Source organism: Pholcus phalangioides, unplaced genomic scaffold (genome assembly GCF_987345545.1).
Source record: "Pholcus phalangioides strain wild (caught in Gottingen) unplaced genomic scaffold, Ppha-v1.0 ptg000027l_1, whole genome shotgun sequence".
Lineage (NCBI taxonomy): Eukaryota > Metazoa > Arthropoda > Arachnida > Araneae > Pholcidae > Pholcus > Pholcus phalangioides.
In genome coordinates, this window is record NW_028301617.1 from 7,107,630 (window position 1) to 7,131,990 (window position 24,361).

Here is a 24,361-nt window from a genome sequence, read left to right on the forward strand (position 1 = left end):
ACAAAAACGACTGTTCTCTTCACCCTTTTTTGCTCCAAGTGACGTCATATCGTCTGCTTTTCTATTTCTCAACGTGACCATACGTCCCGTATTTCTCAGTACAGTTTTTTTTGGCTGTCAACTTTTTTTGCAAAAATGTCCCGCTTTTTCAATGAAGCCAACTCAGTGGTGGATCCAGGCAGGGGCGATCGCCCCCCACAAGAGCCTTCAAACAAACATAACTCTAGTTACCTCACTTTTTATTAATCTTTAATAATTTTGAGAAAAACAAATTAATTAAAAATTTCCTTTTTCGCTAAAATTTGTGCACTTGAAGTTCGACTTTGAGCTTTCTTTTCTGTTGGTAAGGTCAAAAGAATAAAGGAGCCATGGGCAGAGGAGGGTCAATTTAGCTGTGTTACCGCCAAAGATAGTTTAAGTTCTGTAGGGCTTTTATGTGATTCAACCGTCACATTGCCTTTTTGAGGCCGGATCCGGTGCGCCTAAGGGCACAAGCATGGCCCCACAAGGGGGGGGGGCTGGCAGGACTCTAGCCCTAGGGCAGTTCTCATTTTTTGCTTTTTCAAGCTATAAATTAACTACAGAAGGAGCCCGTGAAAGATCCCAGCCTAGGGGCCCAAGTGCAATTTTTGCGAGGGAGAGGGGTAAAAATGTACACCCTTCAGTTTTTTTAGTAACGCACAATAAAGCACAAGCCATTGAATAAGATTAATCATCCGTTTCCAGCCGGTCTTTTTTTTTTGCTTCAGTCCTTAAACATGCAAGCTTGAGGTGAATTAAAAATTGGCAGGATCTTCGAAAAAAGCTATTTGCAGTAAGTGAAAATTTCAAAGTTTTAAAATAGGTGGGTTTTTGTGTGTGAAGAAAATAAATTCTACAACTCTTGTAGCACATCTGGAGTTTTCCCAAGGAATGAAGCTGCATTATTTTGCGGATTCACTGATAATGACATTAACAGGAGTCCCAGATGTGTATTCTCAGTTATAGCTGATGAAAGAGAAGAAATAGTAGGCCACATATGCTCGAGAAAAATACGGGACTGCCAATTACCTTAAAAAATTATGCTAAAATTAAGCAAAGTCGCCAACACGTGCTAAAATCGCAGAAAAGTCATCAATCGCGGGACATGAAGCGCCACTTCATATTGCAGTGAATTAAAAAAAAAAAGAAGAAATATCTGAGTTGAATATTCTTGTTCGTAGTTGTAATTATCGTAATGTAATTTTTTAGTTGGAAAGACGTCATTTTAATCGTTGATTTGAAGAATAAAAAGTCAAGTTGGCTCAGGCGCGGATCCATGGTGATGTTTTGGGGGTGGGGACGATTTTTTACAGTGGAGGTTTCGATAAGTGAGGCCCAACCTAGTGTCCGCAGACGCCAAACATGCTCAAAATATAAAAATTAATATATATTGAAAATTTATTAAAAATTAAAATTATTTATAACTTTGAATTATTTATAACTTGCAATTATTTAAAACTTTAAATTTAAAAATTAAAACTGAATTAACATTTATATTAATACAAATTGTATTTTTTTCAATAAGCAACACACTTATTTAAGAAATTACTCGTAGTAAACTAATGAATTAACTTTTTTTGACAATAAATTTGGACATTTGTTCCGGCTACCCTCGCAAAAATACCGTACGGAAAAAAGTTTGTTGGGCAGACTGAATAATCTGTTGTATTTATAAACATTGTAAGGCCTCTAGCCGCCTGGCAGTCAAGTGTTTAGGAAGCTAGCTTCTGACTTTGCAGGTCTGGGTTCGAATCCTGGCTCGGGCGTGGATGTATACTACCACTGACAAATTCCCTTGCCAGATCGTTTTAGCACGATCTTTCATGAGCTCCTTCATTTTTTTAGATATCTTAAGAATAGTTTAAGATATCTTGAGAATACGTGAGGATCACGTTAATTCTGATGTGCATTTCCAGCTAAAACAAGTTATATCAAGTGCAATAGTACGTACATGAAAAGTTTGCAGAGGAAAATAGAGTAGAATATTCGAAAGCATATGGGGAATTATTACTTTAAAATGCTGGGCGCGGTAGCCCAGGTCGATAAGATACTCGCCTAAAGTACCAAAGGATGTTTAGAGGTTTCGCGAGTTCGATACCTGGTTCGTCCTTGTCAGAAAACTTTCCTGAAAGGGGTACCACAGAAACGGTGACATGTGACCACAGAAAAAATTGATACCGCAGGAGTCCCCCCCCCCCATCGAGGGTGTTAGCACGCCAACCCCTCGACGAGTATAAGAAGCAAGCCTGCCGTTAGGAATCGACAATAAATTGTAGGTCCCGGTCTAATTAGCCCTCGTATGCAGAAAATGGCCGTGGTGCGACAAAAGAAAAAAAAAAAGATCAAATGAACTTTAAAATGCTCCTAGAATCCTGCTTCCTTCTCTTTTGCTTGATAAAAATTGAGGCTAACAGTTAACAGGACAAATCAATATACACAAATCAAAAATATATCCATATATATATATATGTGTATTCGATAAATATTTTTTTTCCAGCTTTTCATGGCAAAGTAGGTAGATACTTTCCTTATTAATGTATTTTTTTATCCCTGTGAAAGTGCTAAACGTTTCTCTGCGACGTTTTGATAACAATTCGCAAAATAATATGAATAAAATAAGGATCTCGGTCAACCAGAGGAAAAGAATTCTGAGCTACCTTCGGATACCAGAAACCTCGTTTAATAGAAACAATCCTTGATTACTCGAAGAAAAAAAATTAATACGAACCCCGGCGCACACAAAAACAAAGCAGTTATCAATTAAGTATGTAACGCGGACACACACAATTATAGTTCTTTACCCGTAACGGGTCGCACTGCGCTTGCGAAGAATGTACGTGACCGCTCAAACTTTAAATGGCCACCTGCTACCAGAAAAAAAAGCTGAACGTAACGCGGCGCAGCTTTTGCCTCTCGCATGCAGGTTCCATGATAAAACAGTTTCGGTTCAGGACAGTATAGTTTTGGTATCTATTCAGATTGTGCGTGCCTCCGCTGGGACTGGCCAAATAAGCTTCATTTACATCAGTGAAGGATCCCCAGGTGGGCCCTCTGTAGGCTCTATTTTCTCGTTCGGTATCCCATTTATTTGCCGGACGATTCATGAGGGGTACTCACTCTGCTTGGCTCGTACTTGATTCACATCAGCTCCGTACTTGCCACCCGACTAAAGAGACTTTGTTTTCATCCATACCTCAGGTGGGCTTTCTGTGGTCTCACTCAGTACCTTGTTTAGTCTTTACCCTTGATCTGCTCGGCGTATGCACTGAAAAGTTTGGGAACCACTGCTGGAAACTCAGGCGTCTACAGCTGAGTTCCGCTCACTTTAGCAACTTGTGGTGCTCACGAATACGCTTTAAAGGCTTAGCGATTTGTTTTGGGAACATTAAGCATTTTTCTTTCAATTACTCACGTTCCTGACAATTAATTTGTGTTTCTGTGAACGATTTTAGAAATTCAAAGAAAATTTCATAACCCACAAAATTTATATCCTTTCTTCAAATGGAAAGAAACTACTATAAAAACACTAAGCTTTTGCCCATTGATGGCATGTCTGTATTCACAAATAATGCCTTTTAACTTCTCATTTACGGCTTATAATTTTCAAGCAAGACGATAAAATTAAGAAAATTCATTAAAAATTTCCAGCTTTGTACACCCGATTTATATCAAAAAATTTTTGCTTCAGAAACCCATATTCTTTGCCTTCAAATAAAGCATCTTGTACTACTACGCATATAGACTCTCAATAATCCGGCGTTTTTAGGCCGGTTTTCTTCGAGCATAGAAGAGGAAAACATCACACACACACACACAGTGCATGTCTATGAGCAGAAGTTTATATTATTTAAATGGACTTTTTCAATCAACTTGAAATAATTCGATTTCGGTAACCCAGCACACTCTGGTGTGATATGTGCCAGATTAGCGAGAGTCTACTGTACTAATAATTCATACGTCTATTAGTTGCAGAAATACTCAACTCGATCGGCGTTCAGACTGTGTAATAAAGTCAGCGAGCGCCACTTGCAACAACTGTTGCAGTGATTAACCAAAGAATGGTTTTTTTTTTGTAGTTATTATTGTACTTTTTATCGTTCGAGCGTGACGTTGAACCTGCATTCGTTTTTTCGCGATTTTCACCCTCTCAACGAGATTTGCGACACCATTTTCCTTTGCAATTTTTGTTCCTCTCGATGCCTACTAACAGCAATATTAAATATAAATAATGTGTTGGGGGGTAAGATCGCGCAACGAATATCCGAAAAAAAGATTTCTTCACGCCTAATACAGTGGTTCCCAAAGAGTGCGTCACGAATCCTCTGGGGAGGAGGGGGCATATCACATCGATGGGTTAGAGCAGTAGCTCCATCCTTGTCCTGAAAACGTTTACAGGCGGGCGTATCCGTTTCTTTCTAGAATAGTCTTTCAAACCGAGCACAACTCAGGTCTATCACCATAGGCGATTTTCTACCTAGTGAGTTGTGTCCGATTTTTCAGTGTTGCCATTTATATTTCAGAAGCTAAGTGTGATGATGATTGCATATTTGTACCGTTGCTCTCCGTGGCGGGACTTTTCAACGGGAAGATCGGCTTACATTCGCGCCTAGAATAGTCTACAGCAATAGTGCAACTTCGGAGCACTAAATAGGTAAATTAAGCTTGAATTCCAACAGCTCCCTGCGATGTCTTTCAAAAAAAGGTAGCGACGTCCCTAGGAGCCGCGGTGAAGACTTTCAGAAACACGTTTTTCATGGTACCGTGTTTTGAAAGAAAGGAGTCCGTGCGTCTGTTATAGGAATCGTGTGTCAGACGATTTCTGTAACAGACTGAAGGAGAACCGATACGTATTTACAGCTGGCTCTCAAACTTCCCTCACCCGCGGCTTCCTTTTCCCTAGTCTAGGGGTTCTCAAACTGTGCGCCGCGGAGAGGTGGCTCCAGACCAAGACTTTTTTTTTTCGAAGATATTATTTATCAAACTGCTATGGGGAGCCGCAAAATAAGCGTTGATTAGGCAAAGACACGACGCGGGTGGAAAACATTTGAGAGCTCTTGTCCCAATTAGCGTTCGTCCACGGCTCCAGAGAGCAGCCTTAAACGAAGAACCACTTCGAAGCAACAAATATGCACATATGAATACCCAAGCTCAACGCGATGCCCTCAGGAGCCACGATGTACACTTTGAGAATTACTGGTATGCAAGAAACGAGCCGTCAAAACCAAGACCGTAGCGAAATGGGGTGGGAGATTTTTGGCTACGGGTCTGGTTTTGCTCACCAATAAGGTGTTAAGCGAGATGACTCGTTTTTTTTTTGTATCCTGTGTAAATAATATAACAAGTGTAAGATAACAGACGAGATGGCATGGGCCCCTCCCCCTAATTGCTTTTAAAATATACCTCCGTCCTAACAATGTATACGTTCATCCCCGTCTTAACGAAACCCAGAAACTTTCCTCCAACTCCCAACCCCATCTCGTCTGAAATCACCACAAAATTTGTTAATCGTGACTATTCCAGTTGTTCGGGGAAAATATGTTGTAAAAACTTTGTATGTTTTTTTTTGACACAAAATACAGTGATAGATGGACTTTTTCTCAGCCCAAGATATCAAGGATACATTTTATTTTCTGGATATTATGCTGTGGTGAACTCAGAAAGAAAAGTCATCTTGTCTCTGCCGGGACTCTCGAACCTAGGCCCTCTTGCATACCGGGCAAGCATGCTACCATCTACACCACTGGAGACACGACCCTGCCTTCCTTATTTCAACCTTCCTTTTCCTAAACCGTCCCACCTGGGGGCCAATTCCTGAAGTTAAGAGAGACTACTAATGTCTCTACTTCAGTGCCTCAAGCCACAGTGCGTGAAATAAGGAAGTCAGGGTGGTGTCTCCAGTGGTGTAGATGGTAGCATGCTTGCCCGGTATGCAAGAGGGCCTAGGTTCGAGAGTCCCGGCAGAGACAAGATGACTTTTCTTTCCGAGTTCACCACAGCATAATATCCAGAAAATAAAATGTTTCCTTGACAAAATGGTGTTCCGGACTCTGCCACGAAGTTGGACTGGAAGAGATCCCGGCAACGGGATAAGCCCAGTCGCAAAGTTCTGGCGTTCATTCATTCATATAGGTCCTTTCGTTTTCAGCGAGTAATCTCAGAAGCGTCTCGTCAATTCAAGGCAAGGGCCGTCACCCTCCCCCTACATCCTGGAGTAGGAGCCCCTAGGCTGGGACCTTTACCGGTCCCTTCTGTAGTTACGCGGGAAAAAAAATGATGAGAGTTATCCCGAGTTAGAGCCCTGCCCTTGTGGGGGTGGGGGGATATGAAGTCAGCAATGACGTTTATTTTCATCGAGTTTCCTGAAAAAGAAATTTCTCAGAATTCATTCATCGCAGTCAAGTCCAAAAAACCTTCAATTCAGTGATTTTCTTGACTTTTTTTTTAAGATTAACAGGGAAGTTTCGGACACAGAAGTATGGCCGCTACAAGGGCGGGGTTGACAAAACTATAACCCCGGAGCCCGGGAAAATTTTCGTGATTTTTTTTTTACTTCACGCTATTAACGAGCCCACAAAAAAATCTCGACTTTGCTAGTCTAAGCACACCTTGCTTACCGAAATGGAACAATCATCACAAGTGCCTGTTTTTTTCGACAGGGCCGCAACTAGATACTTTTTGCAGACGAGGCTAGAACGTATTTTGGCGCCCACGTGAATTCAGCCCTGACTTAGTTGTAGTCAGGGCTGAAATCTGTTGAATTTATCTTCAACAGATAAATTCAACCGCTTCATTGTGCATTGAGGATGACCTCGTGTGTAAAGCCGGGTTTTTCCTAGGAAGTATCCTTATTGAGCCATGTGAACCGAACTGGATCAGTCTGTTCTCAGAAGAGTAGGCATCAGTGAACGCTTCTTCACGATTATTAAGAATATGCATACTAAAGCTACAGCGCAAGTAAGAACAAGTTTTGGCCTAACTAATAAAATACAAGTAACCCGTGGAATTCTACAGGGTGAAATTCTTTCTCCTATCTTATTCAGTTTATATTTGAATGACTTAATTGAGTCTTTGAATAAATCCGATACCCAACCCCTATGGATCGGACAAGAAACAGCAGTCCACTGTCTCTTTTATGCAGATGATGCTGTTATCGCATCCGAAAGTGTGATAGACCTACAAAAGAAAATTAAAATCCTTTAACAATTTTGTTCAAAATATAGGTTAGAAGTAAATATTGATAAAACGAAGGTTATGGTGTTTCGAAGGGGTGGAAAGCTTAAGAAAACCGAAAAATGGAACTTCCGGGGAATACCCATCCACAAGTGTTGTCATCAAGGGCGTAGCGGGGGGGGGGGGCTCTTGGGGGGTCTGCCCCCCCCCCGAAATGTGAGAAAATGACCGAAAAAAGGGAAAAAGATGGCCAAATCCATTTTTCTGTCACTTTGGTCCCCCCCCCCCCGAACGAAATTTCTGGCTACGCCCCTGGGTGTCATCCTATACTTATTCGGGAATACCGTTTTCTTCCTTCGGAAAATCCTCATTGGCCAAACAAATATTTATTTCAAAGGCCAAAAATGCTATTTCTGCGATTTGGCCAGTTCTCACTCAAACTAAATGTACACCAATTAATGTAGCTTTTAAGTTATTTTCATCACTTGTGACTTCTGCTCTTTCATATGGCAATCCGATTTGGGTCACTGAATATATACAAATACAACGCCACAACAGGCAAAATGCCCAACGAGGGTGCTGATAAAAAGATGCCCATAAAAATATGGATGTCATATATTAAAAAAAAAAAAACAGCAACCCAATTAAAAATGCAATTAACACAAATTATAAGCAATATATACACATGATAAAATATTATACAATGCCCATAAAGAATACCTATGGTTGTCTTATTCTAAGAATGGATAGCTTCTCGATTTACCCCAACATGTTTATCGTATTTCTTTTTAAACGTGTCAATTGTGTTACCAATTTACTACCTGCGGGGGTAAGCTATTCCATTTATTAACAACCCTATTAGAGAAAAATTCCCCCCCCCCCTGCGACACCATAACCTTGCATTGTCCCTTACCAATCGATACTGGTGTCCCCTTGTAAAAGCAGTCGATTGGCGGTGTACTAAAAGTTCATGGTCCATCCTATCCATCCCATTGAAAATTTTGAACACTTTGATCATATCTCCTCGACACCTACGTTCATCCAATGTAAAAATATTCAAAAAATGAAGTCTCTCTTCATAACTCAAGCCCCGTGTGCCAACAAGGACACGTGTAGCTCTTCTCTGCACCCCTTCAACCAATTCTATGTCCCTCTGTAGGTATGGTCTCCAAAACTTAATTAACGACTTTAACGTAATTTTAAATATCTTCGCAAGAAAAATTAGTACACCTCCCGAGGGAAACACCAGGGTCCATTCTAAGATCAGAACTTGGTTTACCAAGAATGTCAGTCCTTTTTAAAAAACGTTTACTTCGTTTCCTAATAGGAATTTTGAAAATGCCATCAGGCAGACTACCGAAAATACGTCTAGTAGATTTGCTTAAACGGGCGAAAATATCCAATGCTAACAAACGTAATTGGGCAATATCAATCTGGAACATTTTTGATGACTGCGGAATGAATTTTATAAAGGAGATCCAGGACCCCTCTATACTTGAGAAATATATCCCACAAATAATTCAGATATCTTGCGACCAATGTATACAACATGATTATTCATATATTTTGAACCAAGCTAGTTTTCCCCTTAAACAAGATTTCGGTGTTGATAAATATTTATTATTCAATGAAAACTTAAAATACAAGAGAATTTATGCTCAGTTACAGCTGGGATTGGACAGGATCTACATCGGCGGTAATACACTGGCTATTTTTCCATCAATGCCTTGTACATTTTGCAATGAAAATGCTCTAGAAACTTGGGAACATATCTTCCTTTTCATTGTCGATCTTATAACTATTACAGATTAAAATATTTTGACTTAACTGCCCTATCACTAACAATGACAGAATTTCTTAAACAATACGAAACTAATTATGAAAAGTTTTTTTTTCCTTCCTGTCAGATGTAGTAAGATTTAGAAATTTATTTGAACTCTGAGGGATTTGATTTGTGTAATGTAAGTCGCTGGTCTATGGTAGAATCGGAGCGTGTGTGTGTGTGTGTAAATATGATTTGTGTATTCTTTGTATATTAATGTAAATCATAGTACCTACTGCATATGTAAATGGATCTAATGTGTGAATGTGCGTTGTAAATGGTTCTGAATTTTTTGTCACATGGCTGCTTTGCGAATGGTTTCTAACCATGAAATAAATATTCTATTCTAACATGGTAAACTCTTGAAGCGTTTACACGAGATTGGGGGTAACTTGCTGAATTGGATAGAATCGTGGTTGAGAGATAGGTCACAACGGGTTATGGTAAACGGGAAATTCTCTGATTGGACAGGCGTCACAAGTGGAGTTCCTCAAAGAAGTGTCTTTGGGTCCATGCTTTTTCACTTTTCATCGATAAACTCGATCAGGGTATCGGTGCGATTTTTGGCAAATTCGCAGATGACGAAGCTAATGGGGTAGTCGGTTGCTCCAGACCAACCTAAACCAGAGGGTGAACAATCCCACTTTGCTTATATAACGCCCGTTCCGTGCTTGTCGTTAGATAAGGAACTATCGTAAGGAACGTGCCAAGGAAAATTCCTTAAGCGGCACTCTCCCCTTTGCGTTGAGCATTGTCCTTAGGATCACGTGACGGGTTGCGGAGGAAAAAACCGGTCTTTCGTTCTTTTCTACGGTTCAGCTCACTATTCAACCAATCAACGTAAAGCAAAAAGTTTACAACTACTACTACGTAAAAAATCAATATTTCGTCAACATTTGTGGCAACGATTGCTTTATTTACTTTAATTTCGCGTTATTTTTGTCTTTTTTTACGTTGGATTGCGCACAAGTTTCCTCGTATTTTTAATAACTTATAAGATATTTTAATAATTTTCTTACTGGACATATAAATTTGTATAGAAAAATAGAAATTTTATATAAATTACAATTTTTTCTGAAAGATTGTATTTTTAATTTCTCATGACATTACATCATAGAGGTTAATACAGCAAGTATCATGCTCAATCATGGGGGAAAAATATTGATTTTCCAGGTCTACGAATTTAACGCTCATGTTTTAATGTTATAACGATTCTCACTTAGGAAAATGTATTGAGATTTCTTATTCTTCCATCAAGTCTTGTCATGTTGGAACTGTAGCTATTTGCCCCATATACATGTTCGGCAAATATTATTTGATACTATATATTTTGATATTACTAGAACCATGTCATTCACCATATCTCGCAATAAAATTTTAATTTCTTTCCAATCGTTTCATTAAATTTTTTTATCAACTGCAGTGAATCCCGCTTGTTTTTCAAGAAACACTCATGAGAAACTACGCAGGTAAACGCTTTGGACAGAAAATTTTGACGAGTCGACAAAAATAAGTCATTCTAAATGGGAATGTTGTTCGTTTTGTGATTTCAGCTGCATTTAATCAAAAATAATTATATAACTCTGGTTCAGATAAATCAAAATCAACATTTCATTCCACTGAGCTGGTTAAATCTTTGCATAGAAAACTGTTTTCTATGCAACTAATTCTAGATTTATTGTAGTACAAAAATGTAACATTCATAAACATTTTTTCTAATTATAATCACAAAGAAAACAAACTCATTTTCTGCTTACGATCATGGATAAATTTATTAGATAAATGTGTGAACAGTATTTCATACACATATATGATTGTGGCTGTGTATGAATATACATATAGGTGCTTAAAAAACAAAAATTTCTAGTTTTACACTCGTAAGCCATAACTTGTGTCATTGCATTCAACATCTTTACCTGAAATGAAAAGGGTAAATTGTATGATAGTTTCGAGTATTGAACTTTGTGCACGTCAAAAAATTCCAAAGATAAAAATGAAAAAGATTCAACTTACGGTATCTATAGTTTAATCTATCAGTACACTTCATGAGCACCGATTTCTGTCAACAGGCATGTAATGCCTTCATTTTGCGACTCCCGTTTCAGCAAATGGTCAAGAACCTAATAAGCATTTCAAATAGTATATAACAAAGGAAGGTTTTATTAGGGTTTTAACAAGGTTTTAGGAAGGTTTTTTAACAAAGAAAGAAACATTCATCTAGAAGGAAAGCATTCCTTGTACATATCCTGCAACATCTTTTTGATTGGCGGTCATTCAGGCTCTAGGAAAGGATCCCGCTTATAGCAAACAGGGGTAACGTGTTGAACTTGAGTTGAAAAGTCTTATACTTGTGCTTTCTCAAGTAACTCAAACTTCCTATGGAAGAGAATTCTTCCACTATGTGTTTTCAAAAACTTACAAAGCGCACTTTGTACTGAGCGGAGACTTGCTGCAGATTCTTCAATGAGAAAAGTTTCTATAAAATTTGTCTTGACTCATAGAGGTTTTTAAAACTTGGACCAAATAATCTCGGGCGTATCTAATTTCACAAAAATGCTTGTTATGCCGAAGGATATTTCTTCGAGATATGTAAATAATAGTACCATATTTCAATGTATCAGCGGTGTGATGGAATAAAATATGTTAGTTGTCAACTAAAACAATTTGCCAACAAACTGCTAGTACTACTAAACCACATATACAAGTGATGTAGTTCTGAGGAATTTCTAATTGACATGCCTTGGAAAGTGTTATGTGTATACATAAGTTTTTGTGTCCTTAGCAAATTAATTGCAATATATAAGATATGCATGTTTCATGCTCGACTTACTACCATCTATTTTTGATACTGAAAGAGATGATATGTGCTTGAATTTTTGTGCTCTAAGTACTATATTAAGGGTCAATCTGCTCTGTGGACAGATATATATATATATATATTATATATATATACCGTATATACTCGTGTATAAGCCGACCCCCCTACTTCAGGACCACCAAAACCGCAATAAATTGAAAACCCGTGTATAAGCCGACCCCAAAAAATCCGTGCATTTCAGAAAAAAAAAATTCTTATATTTCCATGCAAAATGAATAGCTTACGGAAATTTACAACAGAAAACGATTCAAACTTTTTAAACCGCTTCTTCTGAGTCTCCAAGCTCATCGTAATCCATCAGATCATCATAGAGGGTGCGGCATCGCCCCTATGATGGGTACGCTGTCATGGCCATTGTCACTTTCAAAAGAGGATATCATCTTAAGTTCCGTCCATCGCATTGCTAATGCAACACTTTTTGAAGGATCGGATGATAATTTCGGTGGAGACAGAATTCCACGCCTCATGTACCCAATGTCAGGTTTCTTCAAGGCACCACCTTTTGTGGTTTCTTTATCATCGGAACTCATCCACTCGATCCACAAATTCCTCAAACAGTCTTTGAAAGGCTTGTTGATGCTTACATAAGGCTTTACAATCGACGTTAGCCCACCTGGTATCAAAGTTAATGATGTTTTCGATTTCTTTGCCTCGTCTTTGACATTTTCGGGGGTTTGAACACATCCCACACCAATAATGCCGGTTTCTCGAACACTGCTACAAAAATAACTACTGATTGTGCGGGGTCGATATTTTCTCATCAAAAACTGACCCGAGTATAAGCCGACCCCCCTACTTGAGGAACGAATTTTTCCACAAAAAAACTCGGCTTATACACGAGTATATACGGTATATATATACATTTCAGCCACCACGTTAGGCAATTTGTCTGTTGTAGTCTGTTTTATGTATATGTATTTGTTAAACAGAGGAGAAAAAAATACACCTAGGAGCAATTACTAATGAATAACCTACCCTCAAGTGTCAATTGTACAATTTGAACAACTACATTGAACACTTGTAGCAGTGTTCCTACTTAATAAGTATGACACAGTAGTACAGACAATTATTTTCTGAAGTTTCTCTACAGACCCATTGATATCAAGAATTGGTTATTTATAATTTATTATGTTTTATGCTTATACAAATACAAATACAATACAAATACAACGCCACAACAGGCAAATTGCCCAACGAGGTGGCTGACTTAAGAACATCATGGATCCCTGAGCCATTTTTTGGAGGCCCTACCTACTACTGCTACACACATGCACCCCGCCCACACCCCCCCTACCCAGCGGAACCCCCAACGAATCGGTACATGCGGGAATGTGCATGTACGTGTAGTGAAACCTGACGAAGTTTTTTTTGTTGTTTCTCTGTAATGCTTTTTATGTGTAGTGCTGCCATCTGCCACCAGTTTTTCTAACTATGAGTGAAGTGTTATGATTGAATGATTTATCGTTGTAGGACTGTTTCTCTCTGTGGCGAGACTTTTTAATGGGGAGATCGGCTCGCATTTGCGCCTTGAAGTTGGGAACCACAGAAAACCAACTTCAGCCGACCACCACTGTTGGGTTCGAACCCGGATCCTCGCATCACGAGTCCGTCACTATAACCACTCGACCACCACAGCGGCCAATCTGGGGGGGGGGGGGGGTCAATATCTCATGGGGGAAATCAGCTGAAGGACCCCAAACTTTAAATCCTTCTCCACCAGTGATTTGAACAAGTTCATAAAACAAAATTGTAGAGGCCAATTTTAAATATTCACATTATTTAATGCAAATGACATATATTATATTGTATTCATAGGTGCCGGAACATAGGGGCTGAGGCCATTTGAGTCCCCCCCCCCCAATAAATTTTGAAAGAGGACTAAGCCACCCCCCCCCCAAATAATTTCTGAAAAAAAATGTACTACACCTTCCCCCTCCTGCATACGTGCTCGAGTCACATATATACGGGACAACCAGCAAGTTTCAGCCCCCTCAATGTTTTCATGTCTGCACCTCTAATTGTACTGTACAGTATTTCAAAAGATTTAATACATAACTGATAATATTGAACATTTTTCAATCTGTGTCTGCAACCAAGCTATCACTAAGAGTGCTGCAGTAATTTAATGATTACAAGTTCTGCAGAGAATGTGGACGTGGTGCATGTGTGGTTTGGTAGTGCAAATGAGATTTGCATGCAATTTTTGACAAAAGTATGTAAATTGGTCAGGCATTTCTAATTCTGGAGGGGGGGTGGGTGCCTTCAGAAAAATTACTCGGCCCGGGGATCTATGCACCTTCCCCTAGAGATAGTTGGTGCTGGTCTACGACACTCTTTAGATGACACGAAAATATGTGCTAACACAAATATAAAATGTGACCTTATCGATATAGTCCAAACATAATTCATTATCATGATACATGTTTTCCATGTTTATATATATACGGGGTGATTATAAAAAAACTATCCCGACATATGGGCCCCTAACTATCATACCATTCACAGAAGCTGAATGAAATTTTAGCATAAGGTATTTTGAGGTATGCGCTCAAGAATGATATGGAAAACAACAGTGTCACTCTAACAGTTACAATTACAGTGAGAAAATTTCGAAAATATCAAATGGCAACACCAAGTTTTTTGTATTGGAATGCGATCTCCATACTGAAAAACACTAAATAGCGTTGGAATGGCACCTGTAGCACGAAAATCTCTGGAGCTAGGCAAGGAAAAAGGACTTTGCCGTGCACCAGAGCATTAATGTTCGTTTCATTCGTCACACCGTTTCTTCGGCTGAGATCCCAGCCTGATTAGTCCTCCACAAGGGCATGTGGAAAATTTGTGAAACACAATCAAATGCTTTATTTTATGCTGCTTCTCTGTCCTTATTGGTTGTCCTCACTTTTAGCCTATCTACCGCCGGTGATTTTCATGCTACAGTTGCCGTTCGAACGCTATTTAGGGTTTTTCACAATGGAGATCACATTCCAATACAAAAAACTTGGTGTTGCCATTTGATATTTTCTCACTGTAACCGTAACTGTTGGAGTGACACTGTTGTTTTCCATATCATTGTTGAGCGCATACCTCAAAATACCTTATGCCAAAATTTCATTCAGTTTCTGTGAATGGTATGATAGTTAGGGGCCCATATGTTGGGATAGTTTTTTTATAATCACCCTGTATATGAACGAATTAATATTTGTGAATGCAGCTTGCATATATGATCATCTCCCTATCTGTACATAGAGCCGGAACTGGGGGGGGGGGGCAATCGCCCCGGGCAGCAAAATTTAGGGGGGGGGGCGGCAATTTTAGGTGGGAACAAAAAACACCGTTATAAAATGGTCGAATTTGAAAGTTGCAGAGGCGGCAAAATTATGTTTGCCCCGGGGAGCAAAAATCCTAGTTACGGCCCTGTGAGTACATATTATACGAAGTCGGTCGGTAGGATTTTTTCTCCCAAAGCCTCAATATTCAAGTATAAAGCATCAATATTCATTTAAAATGAGTGAAATGTCACGTTAAGAAAAATTAAAAAAATGGATTTCATAAGTTAACCCACCTTCCACTCAACAGCAACTCTTGTCTTCGTCTTTGGCTCAAGCTCCTCGCATAGCTGGCTGTATTTTTCGTTTAGCCTAAATATATTTTTTTTACATTAAATGCGTGTATCAAGCATTATTAGCGCGGAAAAACACGAGGAGAATTGTTTGAATCGAACATATATCTTCCATCCAAGCACACATCGCGCCGCCATTACAGAGAAAAAGTTGTCGTTACGAGCTAACGAGAGGTGCTTCTTTGTCGTTATCGTTATACAAGGAAAAAAAAAATCCTTATTTAGGGAAAGGGGAGTGCGGAAATTTTCCCTTTTTCGTTAAATGACGACAAACAGGGCGCGTAAGGAAAAAACTGGTTCTAAGGACAACGGGATTGTTCACCCCCAGGGTTGTAAAAAACCCGGTTTTTTTGGGCAAAATGGGGAAAATTGAATTTCCTATTTCCATAACCTCAAAATATCTCATTTAAACATGTATGTACATCCTTTATGAGTGCATCTTACATTATCTAAATATACATTTTTGGTGCGTCAAAAATAAAACCTTTAACTATGTATAACCAGAACCATTAAGTTTTTTTTTTTTTTAATCAAACCCAAACTTTCAGGAGCTGAAGTCACGTGCTTCTCTTTTTCTTGAATTCCTCACTGTTGAAAAATATCCCTGCTTCACTAAATTAAATTCTGAAATATTTTTAAAAGAACAGTAATAATTAAAAAATGATCTGGTTAAGACGAGGAGATAGCAGTTATTCTGAAAATCCATTACTCTTCAGGTGCTTTCCACTTGTCCAAATTAGCCGATTTCGGGAACTTACAACTACAGAATAACTCGAATTATCATTAAATACAAATGTCAATAATATAATATTATTATCACTTTATACAAGACAACCTGTCATGTATAGCAACAGACTTGCAGAATACCTTCATCTGGCTGACGATTTTAACAGGCCAATTTCCGGGGTCGGGCTTATATTATGAGCATCTTGAAAAATCAAGCAAAGGCTTATCTTCTGGTTAAGTCTTACATTAATAAAAGAACTATACTTTTTGTTCTGCTTCACTTGAGGGTGTTCGTTACCAATGTTCAATTCAACAATCCCACAGTTATTTTCTTTTCATTATAAGCTAATTTTATTTTTCTCTTTTGATATTTCAGTTATGAAAGTCTGATGTACCTGTATAAAACTTATAAAAAAGTAATGCAAACATGTAAATATATATTTTTTGAATGAAAATTCAGTTTACATACATTGGTTTACTTCTTCACAGAGGCTTCAATTTGTTTATAGAAGGATTTGTGTGTGTGTGTGTGTGAAAAATTATTGTGTATTATAAATAAGCAACAATTTTTTTGGGTATGTTTATCACATATTAGGTATAATACACGTATTACATATCTAAGTTCATGGTTACATTTTGTTTGCGGTTTCTTGTAAGACTTTAATATGTGAATCTCGTACCTAAATGCTTATATAAAAGTTAGAAGAATTATAAAAAGTGTGTTTGTGATTCCAAGAAATTATCACATTTTTTTCCCTAAAAAATCTTTTAACAATAATTTAAAACATACATATTCTAAACACTGCCCCATGCAGCAATTTTTGGAATACATAAACTAACCTTAAAATAAAATTTTAACCTGAAAGCAACACATTTTCCTCGAAAACAAACAATTTTCCTTCAAAAAACCCAGCCCGGGAGGGAGGGGGGGGGGAAGGGTATCTACCCGGGAAGCAAATTTGACAACCCTGACCTAAACAGGAATGCAGTGTGTGCAAATAAATGGAGCATGACGTTTAGCGTTGACAAGTGCATGGTCGATCATTTTGGTTCGAACAACCCACGTTTCTCTTATGAATTGAACTGTGTTATTATTAAAGATGCAACTAGGGTCACCAATTTTGGATTTCTCATTGACGAGCGGCTTAGGTTTTCTGAATATTGTTCAGCGGGGGTCGGAAAAGCGAATGGAATGCTCGTCTTGATTCTTTAAATGTCTCTTTACGTTCTCCTAGTCATTCTTCCACTTTTCCAAGGCTTAGTTCGTCGTGGACTGGAGTATGCTATAAGGTTTTGGAGACTACCTACAGAAGACTACCTACGGACATAGACTTGGTTGAATGGGTGCAGAGAAGAGCTGTCCTTGTTAGCACACAGGGCTTGAGTTACGAAGAGAGAGACTTCATTTTTTGAAAATATTTACATTGGAGGAACTGAGGTGTCGGGGTGGGGGGGGGGGAGAGGATATGATCGAAGTGTTTCAAATTTTCAACGGGATGGATCATGAATTATTAATACGCCGTCAATAGACTGCTTTCACAAGGGGACACCAGTATCGATTGGTAATGGACAATTCTAGATTGTAACTCAGGGAAATTTTCTCTGATAGGGCTGTAGCTATTCCCCGGCGGTAGTAAATTTTAACACAATTGACACGTTTAAAAAGAAATATGATAAACATGTTGGGGTAAATCGAGAAGCTATCCATACTTAGAATAAGATAACAATAAGTATTTTTTATGGGCATAGTCTTTAGTTTTTGTAGTTGCATTTTTAATTGGGTTGCTGTATTTCAGAAAAATGGCATCCATGTTTGTTATGGGCATTTTGCCTGTTGTGGCCTTGAATTTGAAGCTGTTATTTCCAGCTAATTATGGTCGGCGCCAGAATGTCCCTTTGCTCGAAGACCTCATGACGTTGAGACGGCGTCTGTTGAACCCCCAGAATAAGGAAGGTCACAGACCTCATGCCTGAAGTAGGTACCCCTCCGAAAACAAAGATACAGGAATTTTTTAGGGATTACGGAGTAGGAATTCGGGAGACTTGAAATTTGTGATATTCTACACGAAGTACGAAACTTAGTTCAAAAACACTTTAAAAAAGAAATTCCAAGGATTTTAATCAATTCAATTCCAACATTTTTAGGGATTTTCTTCTTGCAGACAAAAATCGACTTTCTCAAGAGGTTTCAGAATGGACATTTCTGTACCAGCATGAATGACCACTTGCTGGAAATGTTTCGTTGAAAACCTTGGATGGCGTTCTTTTTTGTGTTTGTTGACGTCCGCGATTGATCGAAATTTTTCATTGCAAATATCACACGTATGGGGCATTACTGCGGAGTGTATCAACCTGTGCCTCCGTAAATTGGAGGCCGAGGAAAATTTCTTGTGGCAACTATCGCACTCGTATGGTTTTCCGCCACTGTGAGTTGTCTCGTGTGCCTTCAGATCCGCGTTGTGTCGGAATTTTTCACTGCAAATATCGCACTCAAATGGCTTCTCCCCTGTGTGGGTTCGGAAATGGACATTCAAGTTCGAACGCCTGTTGAAGCGCTTACCACAAATATCACACTCACACGGCTTCTCTCCGGAATGAACCATCTTATGCCTCGGCAAACTGGAGCTCGAGGAGAATCTTTTGTTGCAAATGTCACACTTGTATGGTTTTTCACCGGTGTGAATCCGACTATGAATAACCAGTTCGGATCTTCGAATGAACCCTTTCTTACAAACCCCGCATTCGAATTTCTTCTCTCCAGTGTGTGACGTTCGGTGCCTTGTTAAGTCTGATTTACAGCGGAGCTGCTTGCCGCAAACATCACATTCATACGGCTTCTCTCCGGTGTGCGACCGTATATGAGTGATCAAGCTGGAAAGCCGAGTGAAACTTTTACAGCACACTCCACACTCATGCGGTTTCTCTCCCGAGTGAGACATCGTGTTTCCCAAATTCGAATTATTTCTGTATGTTCTGTCACAACCGTTACACTCGCATGGTTTGTCTCCGGTACGTGAAAGTGCAAATTAGTTGTTGAAAATTTTGCATAGTAAAAGTACACTTATGTTTTTTCTTCAGCGTGGATCCGATTACGACTCACCAAATTGGAATGGCGAATGAATCTCTTGTCGCAAACTTTCCACCGATATGGCTTCTCCAGAGTGCAATATCCGGAGCGTTTCTTTAAATATCGAGCCACTACTGAAGGGTCTACGTCAGAAGTCACAATCCCATGCCTTTGTCCAATACTTCAGTTAAGACTGGTAGCGCATCTTTTTGAAATAAGAGCTTCTCTGAATGTCAAAAGCTGCGCTCCTACCGTGAATAAGACTCTACGTAGTTTCACTATGATGATCCCGTGCCTTCCTGGATGTTGAACTGCAAATTCCTACCACATTCACGTAGTTTCTCAAACCGAAGTAGACTCTGCTGTGGATTCAATCTGCATTGTTATATATTTTATCATCTTTTGCATGTCAGTCTTTCTCAGAAGGAGACGGTCGCTGGTCACAAACCATCACTGCACTCAAATCGTCTCCAAAAATCCGATGATATGTGATTACTACTCATATTCAGACAAAGCGAGACGGATTCATCCGTTAACAAAATCCATGAGATTCTTCAATTGCCTGCAGAGGAAACAAAGCCTTTTGTTAACTTAAATTCGTTTACAGAATGGATCGGAAATGAATTAGGAACTTGTAAGAGTTCTGGAATTTTTGAGTATGTGTTTTGAAAATAATAGAATTGATTTTCCAACGAGATTTGAGACCGGAAATAATCAAAATATACGGTTAAAACGCAATGATATGCATCATAAGTTACTGTTACGAATCGAGTTTTCGTGGCCGTTGACGGTAAGTTCATTCTAGTCTGAACGTTTCCCCAGCCGACTAAATTCACAAATATTATAGAATACGTTGCTTAACGTGATCACATCAAGACTTGGGGCTTCTGATAACAACTGATTGATAACTATAACAAAAAGTCTTGGTTGGAAGAACCAAGACCATTTGTCCTGTTTGATGTAACAGGACAACTGCTTTTTCCTTCCCTAATAGCTGGTTTTAAAAATGTTGAGAAATCATGCCGTTTTTTTTTTTTTTTTTCCCGTATTGTTCTAACACCGGATTTTTCTTTCCTTGGAGATAAAAATACTTTTCTTTTCTATTCAGAAACTGTGAGGACTTGGAATGGAAATAAGTGGATAAATGTAGTGAAATGGTCTAATGAAATGGTCTTGGGGTCATGAACCCCAAAGCAGAATGTTTTGCAGTGTTCTGCAACAGCCCTCGGCTTACTGAAAATGCAGGTCTGCGTAAAAGGAAAGGGTCCCAAGAGAGGTGTCGTCCTCAAGAAATTGTGAAAGAAAATTAAGTACAAGCACCTCACTTAGAAACCCATTAAAAAAAAAAAAAAAATAGCGGCGGAATGCAATTATTAGAGCCTCAAAAATTTATTAAAATGACAACAGTTCACTACTCATCGCCCCTCGTGCTTCTTGACGTTATCTATAATTTTTTTTTTTCACTCTCTAGCTCTTCTTTTTCTCAGCTGTGCCTGATACTTAATTACAATCCTTATATTGTTAGCAACACAAGAGGCATTGGGACGCAGTGATTTGTTACTACGAGCAAGAAAGAGCAGAGCTTTTTTAGCTAAATTGAATTTCACCAAATAACCCACTAGATGCTTGTTAATTGATGCTACAGAGGACCCTTTGCAGAGTAAAGTGTCCTCTATAGGGCCTTTAAGAGCTCTTTGCGCTCCTCAAAAAAAGAGTTTTTCTGACATTGATAAAATAAAACAATGAAATTTAAAACAAGAATCGAAAAACCACCTGCAACCACGTGTGAGAATATAACGTAGGAATACAGAGAGAGAAAACCACTCAACTTCGCGAAATTTAAATTTCATTATGAGTGACGTAATGATTCATCACTCATTGCGACCAATCATGATGCGCTTAATTCCGCAGAGTGTATCTAGGACTGATCTTGTTAGAACTCCTTAATACACGTATATGAAGGCGTCTTAGATCTTGTGCTGTTTGAATGACGTCACTAAGGTTGCGGGATTTCAAAATCCATTCTTAGTATCATTAGCGTTCAAAATACTAATGTATTTACATTTTGACCCATAATTCCATCGGAATTTTTAAATATTTCTGTGCATATTTAAATGAGTAGAATCAGTGGTAATTTTTTCAAAACTTTTCGAAGACGTCACCTTGGGACCCTTTCCTTGTAAGTTTTGACGACGTGCTTGTCTCCCAATGCGACTCAGTCAGAATTTTTTTGCTAAATATCGTAGGAAACTGGGTACACAAGCTAGGATTGTGTACTCAGTAGCATTCATTAAGAAACACGTTCGAAGAGACCCTCTCGCGAACAAAATAAGTGGGTTTATACGAAATTGATAAAACTGAAAAATTATAGGTTGTTTTCACCCTTGAAGTGATCATTTTGGAGTTTCTCTTGGTTTGCAGAGGAAACCACTTTCTCGAGTGGATTTGGAACGGGTCCGTCGGTATGAGCAAAAATGATAACCGACTGAAAACGTTTTGTTGGAGGGAGTTCCGTTCTTTTACACTTATTTACATCAGCACGACATTTTCCGTTGCCAACACCGCTCTTCTTTTCAGAGTGTGTTGCCTTTTTGTGTTCTCGCAAATTGCAGGTCGAAGAAAACCTTTCATCGCATTTTTTACACTTATGTAGTTTTTCGCCGGTGTGCAATGTTTGGTGACTATTAAGATCCGTTTTATACCGAAACTTTTCACTACAAACATCACACTCATATGGCTTCTCTCCGGTATGGGCTCGAAAATGAACGATCAGGCTTGAACGCCGACCGAAACGTTTACCACAGACATCGCAATTATGCGGCTTCTCCGCAGAGTGAGTGATCTTGTGCTTTCGTAAATCGGAGCTGGAGAGAAATCTTTTTTTGCAAGCATCACATTCGTGCGGTTTTTCGCCGGTGTGAATTAGATTATGATTCCTCAAGCCGGATTTCCACGAGAATCTCTTGTTACAAACCATGCATGCATATTTCTTCTCACCAGTGTGTGACCTCCGATGCTTTTTCAAACTCGAGTTATTACGAAATTCTTTTCCGCAATCGTTACACACATGCGACTTTGCTGCACCGTGGATTCGAATATGAGCAGTTAAGGTTGAAAGCTGCGAGAAACTTCTACCACAAACATCACATTCGTACGGCTTCACCCCGGAATGAGTCATCCTGTGAGATCGTAAATTTGACTTGTATCTGAATTTCCTGTTGCAAACGTCACACTCGAATGGCTTTTCGCCAGTATGAATCCTCTTATGCATTTGTAAAGTCGAAAAAGTTTGAAATTTCGCATCACAGAGAGGACACTCATAGGGTCTCTCTCCAGTGTGGACACGAATATGAATAGTCAAGTGCGAATTGCGAACGAACGTTTTGCCACAGAAATCACATTTATATGGCTTCTCCCCAGAATGCAACATTTTATGTCTCTTCAAATCATATACACTTGATAATTTTTTCCCGCACAAATCACACTCGTGTGGTTTTTCTCCAGTGTGGCATCGATAATGAGCAGCCAGTGCGAAAGGCTGCATGAACGTTTTGCCGCAAACATAACATTCTAACGGTTTTTTTTCGGACTGGGACATATTATGCTGTATGGAGCAAAGCTTTATATAAGCATTTCGAGAGGAACGACAGATTCTAATTGTGCTGTTCCCACCACTGACAACTTCAGGGTATAAATCGTGATAGTGTTAACAATATTGAATTTAAACCTTTCATTGCAAACTTCGTCATGGCTTCTGAATGTTCTAATCTCATATCAACCTATCTTAGCAAACATCGCTTTTATACTATTTCTGTCCAGCGTTTTTTTTTAAAATCACAAATGTCATATTCGTAAAGCCTCCTTTTAAAAAGTATCTTCCGATTGCAAAACAGGAACTCAGTACTATTGACAAATACGACGTAGATACAGCTTCACTGTGATGATTTTGTATTTAGCCTACAACGCTACGAGTGAGCATAAATATACATCCATGATGTTTTCAACCAAAGATGTTTCAATCGGCGCGGTTTTCTTCTTTTACTTTGTTCCTCCGAAGATGATTCTTTCGTAGATGAACATTGCTGTCAAAGAAATCGAGACCAACTTCATTAGTCCAATGATGAGTAAGCATCTAAATAGTGTGTAGGATCCATCCGGTCAAACAGTTTCGGTGAAGTTCTTCGAACGCCTGTAGAGGAAACAAAAATCACCATCATCATCAAGTTCGTTGTTAAATCAAATTCATCTTGACGGATTGGATCGCATAGCGAATTATCAAGTTGAAAAAACAAAACGTGGAGTTTTTCAGATACATTGCAACTGACAACGCCCAGATATCCTGACAGAGGTGGTGTTACTTTGAAGGATTGCCATGCAAGTAGTATAGGCCACACTTTACCGCCGGAAGTGATGTCACACTTCCGTCGGAAGCGATCGCTGAGATATAGTACGAGGTGTCTTATCTCTATTGACTTCCGAAGTCTTAACCGAGGGGTCCACTGTTTTCTATTAAATGACTTCCGGTGTTTATCTCTACAGAATGCCGACATCCGATGTTTATTAAGTGACATGTGTTGTTTATTACTACAGAGTTCCGATGTCTTATCAGTATTGACTTCCGTTGCCTTATCACTATTGGTTAATGGTTGCTGTTGCCTTATCTCTATTAAGACTTGTGTTGTTTATTAAGTGAAATTTGTTTATCTCTACCGAACCCAAAGTTCTCTCAAATAATTCTAATATTCGTTGTCTTCATCGAGATTGTTCTAATGGTTATCTCTATAGAACCCCAAGTTTCAACTTCCAGTTTTCACGTTTCCGGTGAAGTCCCGACTTCCGGTGTCTTAATACTATTGTTTTATCTTCTTCTTTGATGACTTGTCTCTATATGGTAATTAGTGACTACGAATCATTGAGGACTACAGTACTAAATATTTTTGAGAAGCTCCTACACTATCAAGTGACCATATTTCTAAAAAACGCGACATTTCATTCAAGAGTGTTGCCATCAGGAAAGCATCTACGAGGGGTTTTTGTTCTAATTTCTGGTTTTGC

At 38.9% G+C, this 24,361-nt stretch overlaps 1 protein-coding gene across 2 annotated transcripts in view; it reads right to left on the bottom strand.

Moving 5' to 3' along the window:
• Positions 1-17,686: 17,686 nt before the first annotated feature.
• LOC149068305 (uncharacterized) overlaps positions 17,687-24,361 on the bottom strand; it is a 32,347-nt gene continuing 25,672 nt past the window's right edge. Inside the window, exon 2 of one of the 2 annotated variants that reach the window (XR_016195209.1) lies at positions 17,687-19,868. Coding sequence is in view for 1 of the 2 variants with exons in the window: in XM_089251740.1 (XP_089107866.1) it covers positions 21,672-22,904 (1,233 nt within the window). In the remaining variant the exon portion in view is untranslated. Of the gene's footprint in view, positions 23,496-24,361 lie in introns of both variants that reach the window. The other variant, XM_089251740.1, reaches the window with a different exon arrangement.